Raw genomic sequence first — 14265 nt, 5'->3', positions numbered from 1 at the left:
ACAGGTGACTGGCCTTGTGGGAAATGGAGTCCCGAGGGCGACGGTGCCGTGAAGGGACATGGGAACGTGCCGATGAGCCGCTGCCGCGGAGGGCCAGACGGGTACGAACACGCATGGCTCTATGTAAGTTCTTGCAGACACGAAGCGTATTTTCTTTCTCTCTGCACACTCACGTGCACCCATACTTCTCTGTAGTTTGGGGAATCCCCACCCCCACCCCTCCCGAACCCTGTACATCCTGTAGAGCCTCAGCAGATGCCCTGTAAGAACCAGGACATTCTTCCACCTACTCAAGAAAGGCCACTGAAACCACACCATTACCTTCTCTATAGTCTATCTGCTAATTTCTCTCAATGACATCCTACCCAAATAAAAAAAAACCCACGCACTGGATTCTGCTGTGCCTGGTGGAGTTGACTCCTGATGTACAGGCTGACCTTCTCTCCCTTCTTTCCCACTAGTCAGTTGGCCACAAGGGGAGATTAAAGAAATCATCTTAGCCACTTATTTTAGACCAGAATTGTGCAAAAGAGCTTTCTAGAGTTGAGGGAGATGTTCGTTCTATTTTAACTAGTGAGCAGTTGCAATGTGGCTAATGTGATTGAAAACTCAATTTTTATTTTAATTTTGGGTGAATTTAAAATTACATCTAAATAGCTATGCCTAGCTAGTGATTACTATGACGGACAACTTGTAACATCTAGATGTTCACCTTCTAACTCCTTACAAGAGACCTACAGGACACTGCGCTTCAGACGATGCAGATTTCTGACCAGTTACCTTTTGCACAAAGGACTTGAATATCTCTGAGGATGTACAAGGAGATACTGAAAATGGGGAACTTGGCTGTTGGCCACAATTTACGTGAGGGCATAATTTGGGCTGATACAGGGAATTTAATAAAATACCTTGGAAATGTATGTGCTACAACAGCTGGCAGGAAAATGCATGGAGTCAAAGCTATTTTACACTTAACTGGTTCCATTAACTCAAGGCTTATACATGTGTGCTTATATAAGAACAGGTGTGGCTAAGAATTCAGTGTGTGTGCGCGTGTGTGAGACAGAAAGCAATGAAACCAATTAACAAACTTACTTTAACTTGAAAGAGTTGAGATTTTTAATTAAAATTTATTTTTTGAACTGGTAATACTTTTACAGGTTTCAAATTTCCAAAAATATCAAAAGATATGGAGTGAGAATCATTCCTCATCCCTTTCCCCCCATTTCTCCTCCACAAGAGCAACTAGTAAGCTTGGTTACTTTATACCCTCAGGAGATGGTGGGTGTGCGCGTGTGTGTGCGTAAGCAAAGGATTGTTTACACAAATGGAAACATACTTTACATACTGTTTTACACCTTTTCATTTAACAAAGTTTTCTGGAGCTCTTTCCCATATTAGTACATAAAAACAGTCCCCATTTTTAAAACTGTTTGTCATTCTCCGTTTCCGCAGAAATCACTAACCCAGTTCCCCAGGGTGGACACAGGTTGTTTAGAAATTTTTACTTCTGAAATCAACACCATAGTGAAACAATATACAGTCTACAACGTACAAATATATCTCCCAGCAACAGGTTTACTGTGACAGAGTTTGTATTTTTAATTTTATTTTTTTCATTAAAAAACTTTTAATGTTCTATTTTTGAGAGAGAGAAACAGAATCTGAGAAGCAGGCTCCTGGCTCTGAGCTGTCAACACAGAGCCCGACATGGGGCTTGAACTCATGAGCCAACGAAATCATGACCTAAGCCCAAGTTTGAAGCTTAATGCACTGAGCCACCCAGGAGTCCCGTGTGTGTTTATAATTTTAGGTGGCAACTGATAAACTGCCCTTCACAGAGGCTGAGTCCATTTTTACTCCCCATGGTAACATGTAGAAGAGTCTCCCTACTTTTGGATAAAAGTCAAAGCTGGTAAAATGCTAGGTGGTCACGCTCCTACAACCCTCCTGAAAAGTAACTTCAAAGGCTACACGAAATTCATGGCCAGAGGAAAATGCTCAAAAAAACCCAAAACCAGTTAAGAAGCAGGCATTACAAGAGAACAAGAAAGGACTCCAATTTCCTAAAACAACACAACTAGAAATATTTTTATGGTATAAGATCTAGTGTACACAGTATGTATACATTTATATTGTTATGAAAAAAATTACAAGGGAGAGTAACAAAATCTTTGCGGTAAAGACCATCTCTGGATAGTGAAGTATGAGGAATTCAATTTTACTTCTGTGTATTTTCCATGTTTTCCAGTAAAGAGTTTGCATTACTTTTATAAGCTGATAAAGCCATGGATTCCATAGTTTAGAGTAACTTCCCCTGAGGAGCTTATCTGTTTCAAAGCATCTCTAAGGAAATCAGGAGGAACATTATGCCTAGAAAATGTGACCCGAAGTGAAAAATGAAAAATCTGTAATCATCTCTGCTGCCTGGAGAGGGAGGCGAGTGACAGGCTTGCTCCCGGCTTACCAGCTGAGGCCACTGTAACCTCAGCCCACCCAGCAGCCATTCTGGGACCCTTCAGGAGCTGCCATTTTGGGGGCCAAGGTGGAGGGGAAGGGGCAGTTGAAGGCCTGGCTTCCACAGCTGCCAGAACCATGAGTTACCACTGGGGCTCCTCTCCCCACAGGGCACTGATAGGTGGAACATTCCTGAAGCTGCACCCCACACTATTAATGGGGAAGCAAGGAGGAATGGTCACAAGTGGGGCTTACCCATGTTTTACGACGTCCATGATAAAATGCTAAAATTTAGATTACTCAGAAAAATAAGTAGATTCCCTTCCTTTTTCCACACCAATTAGGAATGCTGCAAAATGGTAAAAAAAAAAAGACTACTATAAGACACATTGTGTATAAATCAGTTAATGATACCATTTGTTAAAACCAAAGGTATACGCCTGTTGGTGCAGCCCTGATCGATTTAGACTCTGGAAAAAGTTGGCTGTAGTTTCTTTCCCTTGGGATATTTGGGGCTAATTCTTTGTTGAGGGGCAGTTTGGGGCATTAGAGGGTGTTTAGCAGCACCCCTGGCCTCTACCCACTAGTTCCCAAGTGGCACCCCTCTGTTCCTCCAGTTAAGATGACCAAAAATGTCTCCACACATCACCAAATGTCCGCTGGAGGACAAGTCCACTCCTGATGGAGAACCTCTGCCTTAAGCAATGTTGGCAATTTCAAGGCAACGGCTTTCAAAAGGAGCTGTGACATGTCCAGGGAATGCAGCACAATTTCGCGGGGGCCTCTTTGTCTTTTGCTCTGGGCATGAGTGTGGCGGACATGTGGGTGGGGGCCAAGTGTGCTCTGATGACCGTGAGGTGCAGAGACGGCTCCCATGGACTGTGTACACACGTGTGTACAAGTCTGTCATGTGTGAACTGAAATCCTAAGTCAACTTCACATAGAAACACAAATCAACTCCTGCACGCTTAGGATTTATACAGAATTTTCCAGAAATGCCATGGTATTTTGCTTTCTCTAATACTTTTGCAAGAGTTCGTCACCACTTAGGAAAATCGCATCCCATACAGGAATGCCCCTCGGACCATTTCCATGACCAACGCCGTGTCCCACACACGGGATGGCAACGGCAATGCCCCAGGTGTCCAGGTTCAACGGCCCACACAGTCACGTGGAGAGATACCACACCAACTCAGTCTACATTACGCTACGGTAAATTACTCTTGCTTTAATCATGCTTTACAGAAAGGGGCCGTATATCGGTTTTTCCCAACACACACGTGTAGGTTCTCTTACCTCGGAATTCATCTTGCAGTAACAGAGGGAACAGCACAAAACGCCTGTGGTTAAAGAGGGCGCCGGCCCTGGCAGACTGGAGAACCCTCAATCTCTGGTATTCGGGAAGCACCATTTCTTTAAGAAATCAGAGGTCGCCCTAGACCTTTCTACCCCCGGCCCCCTTCCGTGAACGCACTGTGTGGACTTAGCACATTTTTGTGCCCGTGGTTCATACGTCAGCTGTAGAGTTTCTCTCCTACGAGGACTCCCTGATGTCAAACAACACAGAAGCACCCACGGAAGGCTCTTCAACCCCAATGACGTGAACCGGGTTTTTCTCTTGCATGATCTCACGGATGTCAAACAAGGCGAGCGCCCGGCTCGGGGGCTGCCCTGCCTTCACCCCGCCCCCGGGGCTCTCGCCGGCGCACGTGTGCTGGTGCCGGGCAAGGTGTGAGCCCCGCGCGAAGGACTGCTCGAGCCGCCGCCGGTTCCGGCCCGGGGACCCGTCCCTGGTGTGCGTTACCTGGTGTCGGATGAGGTGCGAGCTCTGAAGAAAGCCCTTCCCACAGAGGGTACACTTGAAAGGCCTGTCGCCTCGGTGAGCCCGCCCCTCCGGGCCCAGAGGTGGGTCGCAGCCGAGGGCTTCGGCCCAGCCGCGCTTCGTCAGAGCCGGCGCCTGCTCGAAGGTCAGCCTCTGGCGGCCCTCGTAGGGCTTCTCGCCGGCGTGCTTTCGCTGGTGCTGCGCCAGGGAGGAGCTGTGCCGGAAGCCCTTCCCGCAGTGGTTGCACTCGTACGGCCTCTCCTCGGTGTGTGTCCTCAGGTGCAGGAACAGGCACGTGGTCCGCGAGAAGGCCTTGCCGCACACGCTGCACGCGTACGGCCGCTCCCCGGTGTGCGTCCGCTTGTGCCGGCCCAGGGAGGAGTTCTGGTTGAAGGCCCGCCCGCAGTCCTGACATTCGTAGGGTTTCTCTCCGGTGTGAATCCTGCGATGGACAGTGAGGTGTGTGCTGTGGCAGAAAGACTTCCCGCACTCGGCACATTTGTAGGGCTTGTCTCCCGTGTGGATCCGCTCATGCTGAACCAGGGAGGAGTTCTGGCTGAAGGCCTTCCCACACTCTTTGCACATGTAAGGTCTCTCTCCCGTGTGAATCCTCTTATGCACTGTGAGGTGTGCGTTATGGTTAAAGGACTTCCCACAGTCTGTACATTTGTAGGGTTTATCCTGTCCTTGGCTTCGGGTGACTTCCGTAACCGGAATGGCCGCACCGGAAGCTTTGCTACAGTCACTGCTGTCACACGGCTCTCCGCCAGAGGAGCCTGTCTGCTGGACTAGGCTTGAGTCACCTTCCGGGTCGATAGCTTGTGAGTCGTAATCACAGAGATAGTCTCTCCTACAAGTCTCTGAGGACGGATTTGGGTTTGAACTCTGGACACCATTTTGACCAGGTCTCAGACTTTCACAGCTTTTGTCTTGAACTGGCACTCCCTTGAGGCTACCTTCCAATTGCCTCAAATCATCCTGTTCCTCCTCGGGCACCTGTACCTGGCGCTCGCGTTCCCAGCCTTCCCCGAGTGCGGCGGCACACGGAGCGTCCCTCGGGAAGCCCTCCCTTTCCGCCACACGGGACGGCTCCTCCTCAGGAAGGCCCTGCTCCTTGGGTGACGCCAGGCTGTCAGGTCCGGGCTCCCAGCCTAAAAGATTACCAAAGAGCCGGGGGAGTTGGCGGAAAAACCAGACAGGGGACACGCTGGGCCTGCATCCTTGCTACTCCTCCCACCTCTAGGAAAGTGTCAGTTCTGCTCCTGCGCAGACAGCAAGTGCCTCGTCTGCAGGAAGTGTCCTGCTCTCAGTCCTTCGACAAAAATCTCCCGACTACCCGCCACAGGCCCAGGTACTGGCCTTGACGGGCCTGGCAGACTACGGACCCCAAATATGAATATTTCTTATGTTAAAAACATAAGGGCTGTAGGAAAAAAAGAGGACATATGACCCAGACAGGCAGAATTCTAAAGCTGTCCCTGGCTGTGTGATCAGACGCCCATCCAGGCACTGCTATGAAGGCACTTTGCAGGGGACTCAGGACCTGACCTGAAGCCTTAAAGTAGGGAGAAGATGCGGGGTTATCAGGGTGGGTCCCAAGTAACCCCCAGAGCCTTTAAAAGCAGAAGCAGGTAAAAGGGAGGCCGGCTGCACAGGAGGACCTCTGTCAGGAAATGGGTGTGCTTCCCAAGGCCGAGAACAACTCCTGTACGACAGTCTCCAGGGAAACAGGAGGCCCAAGCCTATGGCCACATGGACCTGCATCCTGCCGGACCGTGCCTGGAACTGGATTCTCTTGGAGCTCCCTGCCCAGCCAGGACCTTGACTTCAGTCTGGGGAGACCTGGAGCACACACACCAGTCAGCACTGACTGACAGGAATGTGAGATAATAAACGGGTGTTGTTTTAAGCTAATTCACTACAGAGAGGACAAAAACCAAAGAGTGATTGTACTTGGCCCACAAAACCTACAATATTCACTGTCTGGCCCTGAAGCTAGGGAGAAACTGCAACCCCAACACATGAAAGGCCTTGTTCTCAGGAGCCGGGGAGGCAGATACTGAACAAACCATCGAAGGAGCAGGCCTGGAGGCAGACGAGGAGCTCGGTTTTAGAAAACCGAAGGTTGGTAGGTCAGATCCCCAAGTGGAGGTACCCTCATGTCTACAGGACACCTTGGGAGGACCAGCCCAGGTCCCAGAATCCTCCAGAACAAAAACTGCTCTCAGGCAGACACAGGCTCCCCCCTTGCACACAGTGCAGCGAAGGCCAGGCCATCGGCCTCCTGTGGCTGCTGTCACGTGCGGCAAATGCAGCGCCCTCGGTGAGCACCTGCTCCTACAGCTCTGAGGTCAGAAGTCCTAAATCGAGGCAGGGCTGGACTCCTCCTGGCGGCTCTGGCAGAGAATGTTTCCATGCCATTTCCAGCTTCAGGAGGCTGACTACACTCCTTGGCCCTTCTCTTCACCTCCAGAGCCAGTAGACCCCACTAATAAATAGTGTCCCTGAGTTCTGTGAGCTGTAAAAGCAAATTACCGAACCCAAGGAGGGGGGTCACGGGAACCCCTGACTAACAGCTCGTCAGTCAGAGGTATGGGATGCCCTGACTTGGCAACTGGCATCTGAAGTGGAGGCAGTCCTCAGGTGGTGGCGTCTACACTAACTCCAGCTACACAGTGTCAGAATTGGACTTAATTTTTGGCACCCTGCTAGTATTGGGAGAACTGGAGAACTGTTTGTTAGTGTGGAAAAAACCTAAACATTTGGTGTCACAAGTGTTATATGGGTAGAAACAAAACACGGGACTGCTAACTGGTGACTTTGGAGCCAATAAAATGTCCTTGAACTTGACAATGGTGATGGATATAATCTATGAATATACTCAAAACCACTAAACTGTACATTTTACATGGTGAAATTTTATGGTCCGCTTGGGACCATGGCATCCAGAAGGGAGCCAGTCTGGCAGGAGTTAGCTCAGGGCTTGGGGGTACAGGCCAGCACTGGGGACTGGAGGACGTCAAACGTATGGGGCACTTCAGGCTCTTCTGCCTCGGAGGAGACACGGCACTCCTGCGTCTGCTGCAGACTCACCCCTGCGCTCGGGTACTAGGCTATCCCTTGTTGTGGGGGTGCCTGTGATCTCCTGCAGGCTGGGAGGCCCTGGGTGGCGTCAGAGGCATTCCGGTGGGAGGCCGAGCTGCAGGTACTACTCGCTGTGCATCCCATCGTCATAACCCACTCGTTCCAGAATGTTGTCAGGGTACCGATGCGCCAGTCCCAGAGAAGGGATGTGACAGGCATAAGCCAATTATGACAATCTAGGCCTCCTTTCCAGCCTCCCTAGTGGGGTACGGGCAGGTGGATGTGACCCAGTCCTGGCCAAGGAGACCTCCAAGGGTGAAATCTGCACTTTGTCCACATAAAAGGGGTCCAAAGGCACTCTTCTTCCCACATCCACACCCCCTGCCCGGAGCACAGGTGTGGTGGCCAGAGCTGCTGGGACCCCAAGGCAAGGCCGGAAGAATCAGGTCCGTCAGCAGTGGCATCACTGAATACTGAGCCAGAGGCAGCAGTGGCTGCTTTGTGAAAAAATCCTTCTTTTTTTTGAGCACTCTAATCCAGTTTTCAGATATTTACAGCTGAATACAATCCTTGTTGCTAAGAGAACACAAGGGTGTGGAGAATGATTTACAGAATCTGGACGTGAAAGAATAAAATGGAGAAGATGGAGGGCAAGTTGGCCTATTAGAAATGGCCCTGTGGAAAGGCGCACCGGGCAGGTGGTGAGAGAAAACAGGAGGAGGAGGAGGAGGGGGATTCCGGCCGCTGGAGCAGAGGCGGACGGTCTCTGTGCCCGGGGAGAGAGCTCGGCTGAGAGGGACGGGGAGCGCGGAAGCAGGCTGCCGGCCTTGTGGGCAGAGAAGAGCTAACAGGGCGGGCTGGGGCTGCCATCCTTAGAGGGGCCGGTTTTCAAGACTGGCGCTGGGCTGTGCATGGGGATTTGGATTTCAAGGGAGTTCCCACCACCCTGACTGATTAAGGGTGGCTCACAGTGCCCAAACTGTGCCAACATTATGGTTTATGGTGAACCTGGAATCTTGGTCGGTGCCAGGCACAGGGTACCTAAGTGACCAGCACCCAATAAAAGACCCTGGTGCTGAGCCTCTATGAGCCTCTAACAAGCTTCCCTGGGAGCCAACATTCCTCATGTGTTGTCACAACTCACTGCTGTGGAAACCAGGCACGTCCAGTGTGACTCTACTAGGAGGGAACTCTGGAATGCTGGCTGGCTTCTGGGCTTCACGCCTTCTGCCTTTTCTCCTTGCCCACTTTCCTCCTCATCCCTTGCTGGGATACTTTTATATGCCCTCACTACACAACCTACATGTGACAGTGCAGTAGGTCCTCCAGTGATTTCACTGTCATCACTGGATCTTTGGGGTCTTGAGGACCCGGACACACACCCTTTCCATGCAGCACACCTGCAGTCACCTCTTGGGCTGCCCCCGTTGGGAGTTCCCACTTGGCAGCTTCTCACCTGGACAGTGGCCCTGGGCAATGCCTCTCTCTGCTGCCCACAGCTCAGCCCCTTGCTCCAGTTGGGAGATGACTTCAGGTTTTGGAAGCTCAGGTCCTGGAACAAGGGAAAGACACAGGATGTGGGGATCTGGCACAGAGAGAACCAGCTCAGAATCCAGCCCTAGACTTCTGATAGGGCACGAGGACATCTCACAATAAGGCAAAACCTTTGGAATGGGACAGAAAGGGGCAGAACCCCCCCCCCCCCGCCCCGCCTATATGTACCACAATGAATGAGAATGCAAGATCCCTCACCCCCAGCCCAAGGTCAAGTCCTCATACCAGAGGCCCTACGAACTATAACCCATGAAGAATGAGTCACTGTAGAAATCTGATCATCAGCTGGGGAAGCAGCCCTTACCCACAGAGAGCAGATGCCCAAAGGTCTCCAGCATCACGTCACGGTAGAGGGTCCTCTGGGCAGGGCCCAGCTGCCCCCACTCTTCTTGGGTGAAGTCCACAGCCACGTCCCGGAAGGTCACCGGCTCCTGAAACATCACACACACCCTTGATCAGCTGGACTGCCCCATCAGTGCTCTTAGGAAGGGAAGGAAGAATGGAACGGTAGGCCAGTGTCCTGAGAGAGTGCACATTCTGAGAAATGTGAGTCAGACCTCCCTGGGCACCTACTGGACTGTCACATGCAGGTTGTGCAGTGAGGGCATATGGAGTATCCCAGCAAGATCCAGCCAGCCACGGCTGACCTACAGCTGATCTCAGACAGGTGTAGGTGCAGACAGAGATTGCTGACTTGCAGATCTCTGGGTTAAAGACACAATTACTGGTTTAAGTCACTAAGCGTTGGGACAGTTTGTCACACAGTAACATCTAACTGATATGTTAAATAATCCTCAGAGTCAAAGCAAGACTCATTATCCTCCCTGAAAAGAGAGGTTTATAGCTGGAATCAGAAACTCACCTATCCTGGGGCGCCTGGGTGGCTCAGTCAGTTAAGCGGCTGATTCGGCTCAGGTCATGATCTCACAGTTCGTGAGTTCAAGCCCTGTGTCGGACTCTGTGCTGACAGCTCAGAGCCTGGAGCCTGCTTCAGATTCTGTGTCTCCCTCTCTCTCTGCCCTTCCCTCGCTCATGCTCTCAAAAATAAAAGAAATGTAAAAAAAAAAAAAAAAAAAACCTCACCTATCTTAAGGGACCAGACAGTCTCACCAGGGACTGAAGTGGGCTACTGTGCGAGCCTACAAAGGTACTTAACTTGTGAGATGGGTAATATTTGAAGGGGAGGCCGGACGTAGAACCAACTCACTATGGGGACGTAGAACCAACTGACTATGGGAAAAGTCAGGCCTCATACAGTCAGAACTTCCAATCTCTAGTGAGTAGCTAGAAATCAGGCCACATTTTTAAATGAAAACTTGGGGCGCCTGGGTGGCTCAGTCGGTTAAGCCTCCGGCTTCGGCTCAGGTCACATCTCACATTTGTGGGTTCGAGCCCCGCGTCAGGCTCTGTGCTGACAGCTAGCTCAGAGCCTGGAGCCTGCTTCCGGTTCTGTGACTCCTTCTCTCTCTGCCCCTCCCCCTCTCATGCTCTGTCTCTCTCTGTATCAAAAATAAATAAAACATTAAAAAACAAATTTTTTTAAATGAAAACTTAATTTTTATAAGTTGATGCAGTGTATCTACAACATGTCCTACAAATGAAACCCTTCTGTGGGCTCGGTGTGGCCACTGTCAGAAGCTACGTATTTCTGGATCTGAGTTTTGACTCTGCCATTTCCTCCTCAAGAAGCACAGAGCAGGTACCCACTTCTATTTCCATGCTTTCCTGTCTACAAAGAACCATTCCTGGGGGCTGTGATGGGGAATAAGTGGCTGTAAAACAGTTTCTACAGGACAACATGCAAAAGAATAAAGTTGGTCCCCTACGTCACACCATATAAAAAGCTAACTCAAAATAGATAAAAGAGAAACGTAAGAGCTATCACTATTAAACTCTTATAAGAAAATATAATGATAAATCTTCCTAATCTTGGATTGGCAAAGAATTCGTAGAATCTGACAGCAAAAGCACAAGCAACAAAAGAAAAAATAAGTAAGTTGGACTTTATCAAAACTAAAAATTGTGCTCCAAAGAACACAATCAAGAAAGTGAAAAGAAAGGCACCTGGGTGGCTCAGTTGGTTCAGTATCTGACTCCTGGCTTCAGCTCAGGTCATGATCCTAGGGTTTTGGGATCAAGCGCTACGTTGGGCTCTTGCTAAGCGTGGGGTCTCCTTAGGATTTTCTCTCTCCCTTCGTCCCTCTCCCCCACTTCCGTGCTCACTCTCTCAAATTAAAAAAGTAACTGGGGCGCCTGGGTGGCTCAGTCGGTTAAGCGTCCAACTTCGGCACAGGTCATGATCTCGCAGTTCCCGGGTTCGAGCCCCGCGTCAGGCTCCCTGCTGACAGCTCAGAGCCTGGAGCCTGTCTTCTGATTCTGTGTCTCCCTCTCTCTCTGACCATCCCCTGCTCACACTGTCTCTCTCTCAAAAATAAAACATTAAAAAAATAATTAATTAATTAAAATAAATAAATAAAGTGAAAAAATATCCACATACTGGGAGATAATAATAGCAAATCACAAATCTGGTATGTGACTTGTATCTGGACAATAAAGGACTCTTACAACTCAATAATAACGACAACCCAATTAAAAAGGGAAGGGGCGCCTGAGTGGCTCAGTTGGTTAAGCTTCCGGCTTCGGCTCAGGTCATGATCTCACAATTCGTGGGTTCGAGTCCCGCATCGGGCTCTGTGCTGACAGCTAGCTCAGAGCCTGGAGCCTGCTTCAGATTCTGGGTCTCCCTCTCTCTCTGACCCTCCCCTGCTCACACTCTCCCTGTCTCTCAAAAATAAATAAAAATCATAAAAAATTTTTTTAAAAGAGCAAAGGATCTAAATAGGTATTTCTTCAAAGAAAATATAAAATATACAAATACTGAATAAACACATGAAAAGATGCTCAATATCGCTAGCTACCAGGGAAATGCAAATCAAAATCACTTTACTAAATACCTCAATTATAAAGGAATATTTTAAGAAAAACACAAAAAGCTTTAAAATTTTAAAGAAGTGGCATATGGCTCTGACAAAAACTGTGCAGGAAGCATGAGAACCCTTTGCTGGGGACAGAGGTCTCTGCTCCTGCCCTCATGTCCTACACATCCCACTCAAAAGGCCCTCCAGCCCGGACCCGTGCTGCCTGCGCCTCCTGCCTCCCCCGCCTCACCCCTCAACCAGCGCCCACCCTGCGTGGGTTGCAGGAACAGCCCAGGCACCAGGCCCCCTGAGAACTGACCTCTCCAGGCCATAGGAGCTCTCAGTGGCATCACAGGGGCCCTCACGTCGCCTCCTGGAATTCTAGCAGGAGAGCACTCCTTGCTTTCTCCGGCCTTTCAGCCTCCCCGCTGCTCCGCCTCGGCCCCTGCAGCCCTCCTCTCCCTCAGCTACTGGCGCTCAGGAGGGATGGGCTGTCAGACTCCTTTACTGCACACACTCTCCCGCAGCTGCCCGGGCGCCCTGGCATCAGCTTGGTCAGCGGCCCCCTCCCCCGCATCCCAGTTAGCTGCCAGTATTTCTCCGACCCCCCACCCCCCAGATGCTTCAATCTTTTTTCTCAAACCCAAGCCATTCTTGCTTTTAAAAAATCTTGAATGTCTCCTTCTCACCTTTGGGTACAGGATGACCTTTTCCAGCATGGCTATGGTTGACTGAGTAATGGGCCCCATAGATACCCAGGTCCTAGTTTCTGGAACCGTAAATGTTACCATAAATGGCATAAGGGATTCTGTGAATGTGATTAAGGATTTTAAGATGGGGAGATTATCCTTGATTATCTGGGTGGGACCCAAATACAATCACAAAGGTCCTTCTAAGGGGAAGGTGGAGGGACATTTAACTACAGAAGACAAAGGGCACTGTGACCACTAAAGCAAGATGCTATGCTGCCAACTCTGAAGGTGGACAAAGAGCCATCAGCCAAGGAATACAAGGTCTATAGCTATTAGAGCCAGAAAAGGCGAGGAAACTGATCTCCCCTAGATTCTCTGAGGGCGGCTCTGCCTATACCTCGACTTCAGCCCAGTATAACTGATCTCAGACGTCTTACCCCCAGAACTGTAAGAATAAATGTGTATTGATTTAAGCCACCAAGTCTGCAGGACTCTGTTACAGCAGCCACAGGAAGCTATACTCTGGACCTCAAAGCCCTCCGCTTCCTTGCCTCCTGTGATGTCAAGCTTCCAAGACGGCCCTCAACGGTCCCCAGTCCTTGTGTAGTTGTGCAGACCCTTCCTATATTGTGCAGGTTTGACCTGTGCAAAGGACAGTGTGTAAATTCTGACCCCAGGGCACAAAAGGCATCGGGGCTTCTATCTTGCTGTCTCGTGAATCACTTACTCTTTGGGAAGCCAGATGCCATGTTGTGAGAACACTCAAGCAGCTCCAGAGAGAGGCCCACATGGGAAGGGACTGCTCACTGTCATGTGAGTGAACCATCTTGGAGGTGGTCTCTCCGGCCCCAGTCTCTCAGATGACAGCAGTCCACACTGACATTTGATGGTAACCTCATGGACCCAGGCCAGAACCACGAGCTAAATCACTCAAAGACTCTTATTATCAGAAACGGAGGTAATATTTTTTGTTCTTCTAGGCCACTAAGTTTTTGGGTTACATGCAACAGATAACTAATATACTTTCTCTTACTGCTAATAGACTCTTCTTGAGAGAGTCTGGTTCCTCTGAACCCTTTTCTCAACCAGGCCTTGACCTGTGGTCTTCTGTGTCCACTTTGCATCACGCAGTTTCATGAAAGAGTTGGTTTAGTCAGAATCCCCACCCACCATATCTGATCCCTCTCCATATCTTTTCAAAGTCCTCATCCCACAGAATCCTTCAGGTAATGTCTGATCACTTGGCCTGCTTCAGCAAGAATCCCTAGGTCAGTTTAGCAAGAATTATACCCATCCCCGAATCCAGCTATAAATTCCCACTTTTACATGCAGTCTTTGGAATTGAGTCCAGTTCTATACTGAAGTCTCTTTCCCTCTGTTGCAATAGTTTGTAAATAAAATCTGTCTGACTGCCCTAATTACTGTTTTATTCTGACACTGCTCATTCTCTGCTCCGCCCCTCCATCCACAGCAGACTTGACTGTGATTTTTTTTTTTAAGTCGGCTTCACCTCCACCTTGACGCAAACTCAACCCACAAGATGAAGACCCCAGTTGAAATCAAGAGTAAGACCCTCAAGGCACCTGGGTGGCTCAGTGTCTGACTTCCGCTCAGGTCATGATCTCACGGTTTGTGAGTCCAAGCCCTGCGCTAAGCTCTGTGCTGACAGCTTGGAGCCTGGAGTCTGTTTCAGATTCTGTCTCTCCCTAGCTCTCTGCTCCTCCCCCACTCGCCCTCT

The 14265-nt window shown here is 49.8% G+C and overlaps 1 protein-coding gene across 1 annotated transcript in view; it reads right to left on the bottom strand.

The window, feature by feature from the left end:
• Positions 1–1737: 1737 nt before the first annotated feature.
• Positions 1738–14265, bottom strand: part of ZNF8 (zinc finger protein 8) — a 38147-nt gene continuing 25619 nt past the window's right edge. Inside the window, exons 2-4 of the mRNA XM_029926395.1 lie at positions 9222–9348; positions 8820–8915; positions 1738–5430 (exon numbers count right to left, since the gene is read on the bottom strand). Of these exons, the coding sequence (XP_029782255.1) occupies positions 3992–5430; positions 8820–8915; positions 9222–9348 (1662 nt within the window). The 3' untranslated portion in view covers positions 1738–3991. The remainder of the gene's footprint in view (positions 5431–8819; positions 8916–9221; positions 9349–14265) is intronic.

Source organism: Suricata suricatta, chromosome 16 (assembly GCF_006229205.1).
Source record: "Suricata suricatta isolate VVHF042 chromosome 16, meerkat_22Aug2017_6uvM2_HiC, whole genome shotgun sequence".
In the NCBI taxonomy this organism is placed as follows: Eukaryota; Metazoa; Chordata; class Mammalia; order Carnivora; family Herpestidae; genus Suricata; species Suricata suricatta.
This window is presented reverse-complemented; position numbering and strand designations above follow the sequence as displayed.